At 45.8% G+C, this 6,000-nt stretch overlaps 1 protein-coding gene across 1 annotated transcript in view; it reads left to right on the forward strand.

Annotated features, from left to right (window-relative positions):
• Positions 1 to 5,737, forward strand: part of ZNF330 (zinc finger protein 330) — a 30,913-nt gene extending 25,176 nt beyond the window's left edge. The window contains exons 9-10 of the mRNA XM_069976857.1: positions 2,817 to 2,934; positions 4,961 to 5,737. Coding sequence (XP_069832958.1) covers positions 2,817 to 2,934; positions 4,961 to 5,235 — 393 coding nt within the window. The 3' untranslated portion in view covers positions 5,236 to 5,737. The remainder of the gene's footprint in view (positions 1 to 2,816; positions 2,935 to 4,960) is intronic.
• The last annotated feature ends 263 nt before the right edge of the window (positions 5,738 to 6,000 follow it).

Here is a 6,000-nt window from a genome sequence, read left to right on the forward strand (position 1 = left end):
ACCTTTATCCAGCAGTGGGAAGATCAGTTCCCGGACGATCTCCCCACTAACTCCGAGGATGGGGGGGGGGGCATCTGGCGGCTGGATTCGGGTGTCCCTTCCTTCATACACTCTAAGGGTACGTGCACACTGCGGAATCGCGAAGGATAACCCTTTGTGCATTCCGCAGTTGGCACCCGCCGGCGGACTGATGCAGGCGCACGTCTCCGTCCGTGTCGTAGACTCCATTCTATGCACGGGCGGATTCCGCTCTGCGTCCAACGTGTTGATGGAATGACGGATAATGGAATCCGCCCATGCATAGGATAGAGTCTATGACACAGGCGGAGACGCGCCCCTGCATCAGTCCGCCGGCGGGTGCCAGCTGCGGAATGCACGAAGGGTTATCCTTCGCCATTCCGCAGTGTGCACGTACCCTAAATCTGTAAGTGTACCCTGAGGTACTCTCACAGAGTTTGTAGAATTTCACGCCATACCGTCATCTCTTATTGGGACGGTACTGGCGGAAAAGACGTGTCTGGGGGGCAGCGTACGCTACGCTACTCCCAGACACGTCACTGGATGATGAGGAGGATGAGGATGAATGGAGGAAAGAAGGATCCCCCCAATTCATCCTCACTGGCTGTTTCGGTGTCGGAGGCAATAATAATGTATGCGTCCGACACCGAAAACACCCTGGGGGCCATCTTTATATGGGGATTGGTATATGGGGTATGTAGTGGTGTAGTGTAAAACTTTATTCAATGTAGTGTGGTGTAATGTAGTGTTTTTTTACGTGTTTTTTACAGTAAGTATACAAAAAAAACCTACGCCAAAAATGGTGTTGCTGATGAATGCCGCACTTATGTTCGGCACTTATAAGCAGACCGTGGCAGTAGGATATAAAAAAAAAAAACACCCTACGCCAAAAAGGAGGAGTTGCTGATTAGCAGCGCACTTTCGTGCGATGCTGATCAACACTCAGCGGCGATAGGGTGCGGAAAATAGAAAAAAAAAAAATTGGGAAAAAATTTTTTTTTTTTACTACATTCTGAACATCCCTGTAGTGGCTGATACGTGTATTACACTTATCAGCCGCTAGGGGGCAGCAGAGCGCAAGATCCGAAAATAGACGACGCTGGAGCCGGAAAAATACGAAAATAGACGACGCTGGAGCCGGAAACAGCCGATCGGGACTCACGGAAGAAGCCGAAGTCCCGACAAGAGGAAGTGGACGCCGGGAACCCGGAAGACGCCGATCAGGACCCCGGGACAGGTGAGTAATGTACAAATACCTGCTCCGGACCCCTCAGCTACCTAGCTGAGGGGTCCGGAGCAGGTATTTATTACTTGTGGGGACTTTGATCGCCGTGAACGGCCGGCCGGCTGGCCGGCCGTTCACGGCGATCGGGACGGTGGTACCGTGACCACCATTACTTTTTACAGTAATGGCGGTCGGTGCCGTCCTCGGACAGCACCGACCGCCATTTTTTTCCGGGTCATCGGGCCACCGATGGCCCGGAAAGGTTCCGATCGCCGCTATGGGCTTATCAGCCAATAGCGGCGATCGTCGGCATGGGGGGGGTTAACAACCCTCCATGCCGACAGGGAGAGATGGCCTGCTATGTATTATAGCAGGCTATCTCCCCCGATCGGGACCCGGCCGGCCGCGGCGCCCGTTTAAAGGGATGACGTACCGGCACGTCATGGGTCCTTAAGTGACAGTGATCCATGACGTGCCGGTACGTCATGGGTCCTTAAGAGGTTAAAGAGTCACTGTCGTATTTTTTTTTTTTGCAGAAATCAATAGTCCAGGCGATTTTAAGAAACTTTGTAATTGGGTTTATTAGCCAAATCTGCCATTATCTGCATGTAAAAAGCCTTTTCCCAGGTCCCCCCCTCCTTCCTCTTTTTCATCCACTCTGAAAAATCTGAAAATTGTGACTTGTTGCAGGAGACGTCCCCTGTCTGCTCTAGGGAGAGGGGAGGGGGGAGGAGGAAGGAGGGAGTTAGCTGGCAGCAGAAAGCAGAGAACAGAGGATTACAGGCACAGAGCTGGGTGACAGCTGTAATCTGAGCTCAGACAGGTCACTGGTGATGGTCAGAACAGATAACGGGTGAGGGATTTGTAGATTAACTCTTTGTTGTCCTGTTTTGGTCTTTCTTTAGCTCTCTCCATAGGAGAACAATGAAGACAGGGGAAGAGCTTCAAACTGCTTTTTCATGATAAAAATGCATTTTTCGGATAATAAACCCAATTACAAAGTTTCTTAAAATCGCCTGGACTATTGATTTCTGCAAAAAAAAAATTCACGACAGTGACACTTTAAACATTTTTAACAAGTTTAGAATATGCCGTTCTGATCTGTTTTTGTTTACATGACTGTTAGTGACAGAATTCACTAAATTGTATGATAATTAATGAGAAAGGATGTGGATCCATTACTCATCTGTTTTTATTTGCAACAAACAGGGAATGAATGTGCCTAAAGGGTTAAATGAAAATAATTACAACCAATTAAAAGCAGATGCTAAATTTATTAACCATCCAGTTCAGTCACCCAAAGGGCCACAGACCGCCGGCGTATCCGGCCACCGTCTGACAAATCCAATCCCTCCTCAGATAGAAGCCACTGCGGCGGCCAGCTGTTTCTCTTGGCTATAGATAGTCCCTGGTTCTATGGAATCCCAATGCACCTATTAGGACTATGAGCAAACGCTTCCCATCTCCAGCAGACTTGTCATCTTGTTTCAATTTGTCAATGGTGAAATGTTCATGACTTTCAGTGTAAAAGTGTTTCCTGCTGGACTAATGCCTCTCATTGTTATGTGGACAGGCGTGTTTCTGTGATGATCATGCTCGGAGCAAAGTCTTCAAGACTGAGAAGGGAAAGGAGCCGCCCTGCCCTAAATGTGGCCACGAAACGCAGCAAACAAAGAACCTCAGCATGTCTAGTAAGATACTTAGTTTGTTTTAAGATCTCACTAAAAAAACACTGAAATAAAAAATAAATAAACACAATCCCCCATTACACATAATGCACCACATTGCAATTAATCAATTTAAAAAAACTGCTGGGAAAATGCTGATTTTGCTACCAAGAAATCATAAGGATATTGGACAGAATGAAAAGACACGGACAGGAATTATGGGCAGGGGGTGGGGGGAAATTAAAAACTTCGGGGGTCCCAGGTCCGTCATGACCCGGTTGAACATCACAAGTGGGTGGGTTTAGCGGCTCAGCCAATCAGTGACTGCAGCAGTGTCCCACCCCAGTCACTGACTGGCTGAGCGGGGCATCGCCAGAGGGGAGATAAGAAGACAGCCGACTGGGGTCCAAGAGCGGGACGCGGCACTGCGCGGGCATCAGGACAGTTAAAGAGAGAACTTCTTTTTTATGTTCCCCCACCCCCAGCCTGTAGTTGCCCCACAATAATTTTTGCCCCACACTGGACTTTCCCTTTTAAAGGGGTTGACCACTTTATAGTAAAATAGTTCAGTGTAAAGTATTAGTAAGCCCTTATTGACAGCAGCTCCCTGTGTACCTCATAGAGCTAAAATCGGACTCCCCTCCTCCAGGCTGTGCTGTCCTGCTCTGGGGTGATTCTGTCCATAAGATGGCCGCCATGGAGGAGCGTATGGCCATGCCCCGCCCTTAGTTTCCACTACTGTATATTCTGTATGCTCTGTATATTTCTATGGAGGACACTGGGGGGCAGGGAATGGTCACATGCTCCTCTATGTCGGCCAACCCCTCTCTGTCAGTAGGTTTAGGCTGTTCTATCTCAGGGTAGCATAAACTAGTGGCAGAGAAGCTGAGCAGAATGATGTATCACTTACACTGTTCTGTGCAGCTGATCCAGAGATCTCCTCCTGAATAACATGAACAATAAGGAGTCCTCTCCATTATGTACATGAGACCAGTAGTCCTGGATATTCATGAGAAGCAGAAAACTCCACCTACCAGCTGCTGATTGGCAGTTATCTATCCATGCTGTGTATAGGTAGTCGGCTGTAAGGGTCCATTTACACGGAAAGATTATCTGCCAAAGATTTGAAGCCAAAGCCAGGAATGGATTTGAAAAGAGGAGAAATCGCAGGCTTTACTTTATGACCTGATCTCTGTTTATAGTCTGTTTCTGGCTTTGGCTTCAAACCTTTGGTGGATAATCTGTTAGATAACCTTTCTGTGTAGATGGACCCTTAGGGCCCTATTCCACCGGACGATTATCATTTGCATAATCGTTAACGATTAACGATCTCAAACGACCGCTATTGCGAAAGACCTGAAAACGTTCACTCGTTTCCATGGAACGATAATCGTTACTTATGATCGTAATTGCGATCGTTTTTCTTCGCTATTTATTCGCTATTGCGTTCGTATCTATTGCGAACGACCGAACGATGTCTTATTCAATGCGAACGAGCAACGATAAAAATAGGCCCAGGTCTTATAAAGCGATCAACGATTTCTCGTTCGGTCGTTAATCGTTAACTGCATTTCAACCGAACAATTATCGTTTAGATTCGAACGATTTAACGATAATCTGAACGATAATCGTCCGGTGGAATAGGGCCCTTACTCAACAGCTAGAGGGTGGGGGGAGGGGTGCGGCAAGAATCCTATTCTCCTGCATATTAGGAGAACAGCTGAACAGAATGATGTAAGTAATACACTGATCTGTTCAGCATTTCTGTCACTAGTTTATGCGACATAAACCTAGTGACAGATTCCCTTTGAGGACAACATTAGGCTGATGCTTAAAGGGTTAAAGTTCTGTTATGGTATTGGGAGACAGCGGTATGTGAATGGATCCCCAGCAGCCCTTTTGTTTTTGTATTTAGGGGTCAGACATTCAGTGATCACACATTGATGGAGTACAAAGCTTTGTAAGGTCCAGTCATAAAGCTGCACTGTGTCCCTATAAACCTGTTTAATGTTAAATGCCATTAAAGTCACGTTTATTGTGTATTCTCCAGCACGCACACTGAAGTTTGGAAGGCAAACTGGAGGTGATGAAGACGATGATGGGGCTTCTGGCTATGAGAACTACTGGAAAAATCTTGCCTCTGGCGGATCAAACCTAAACTATGATGACGAAGATGACGATGAAGAGGAAGATGAAGACGATGAGGAATGTGATGAGGAAGGGGATAGGGATTCTGACACCGAGGCTTCTGAACCATTTAGTCACCTAAACCTAGGCAGAACATATGCCAGTGGCTATGCCCACTATGAAGAGTCTCAGGAGTGAATTATAAAGCATATTATATGCATATGACATGACAGCGAAACAATCAAGTTCCATAACCGTAAAAAAACAATTAGACGTTTAGTGGCGGTGTTTTTAAAGTGATATTGTTCCTCCCTTTCCATATCAGTTCTCAGCACCATTATTAAACTTATATTCTGGACATTACATATCTTGGTGGTCTTTCTGCTCAAAAATGCATGTTATTGTTGGTGGACAGTGCCATATGGGTGGGGCTTCAAGGAAGGGGCGGAGTTAAAATGAAATGCCCAGAATATAAGCTTAAGAATAAAGCTGAGAACTTCATATATGGAAAGGGGGGACTATATCACTTTAATACTTGGTATAAGCTGCAACATATTCGTGCCACCAAACTGTTTAATAAGTCCCCATAGGTTGAACGCTTCCGTCACATCTTCAACCATTGCACCGATCAGATATCGCGTAACTCTGAATGTATGCTGTATGATCATTGTCCATGTATTAAAGTACAATCCAGACCTAATCATTTTGCGTTACTCATTTATCTGGAGAAAGTGAGTATTACTTTAAGACTTCCAATTATCTATTATTTATGGATAACTCGATCAGCATGCTTGGGGATGGGATTGTTCTGTATAATAATTGGGGATTTATTTGAGAATTTCTTGGCTTGTAGCATAGACAGTAAGTTTGTATGAATCACTTGGACACCATAGAGCACAAAGGTAAGTTTCTTTATAGCTGAAGGGGCTTCTTATATGAGGGAGACCTGTCTGCATTTAGGTT

Source organism: Dendropsophus ebraccatus, chromosome 7 (assembly GCF_027789765.1).
Source record: "Dendropsophus ebraccatus isolate aDenEbr1 chromosome 7, aDenEbr1.pat, whole genome shotgun sequence".
In the NCBI taxonomy this organism is placed as follows: domain Eukaryota; kingdom Metazoa; phylum Chordata; class Amphibia; order Anura; family Hylidae; genus Dendropsophus; species Dendropsophus ebraccatus.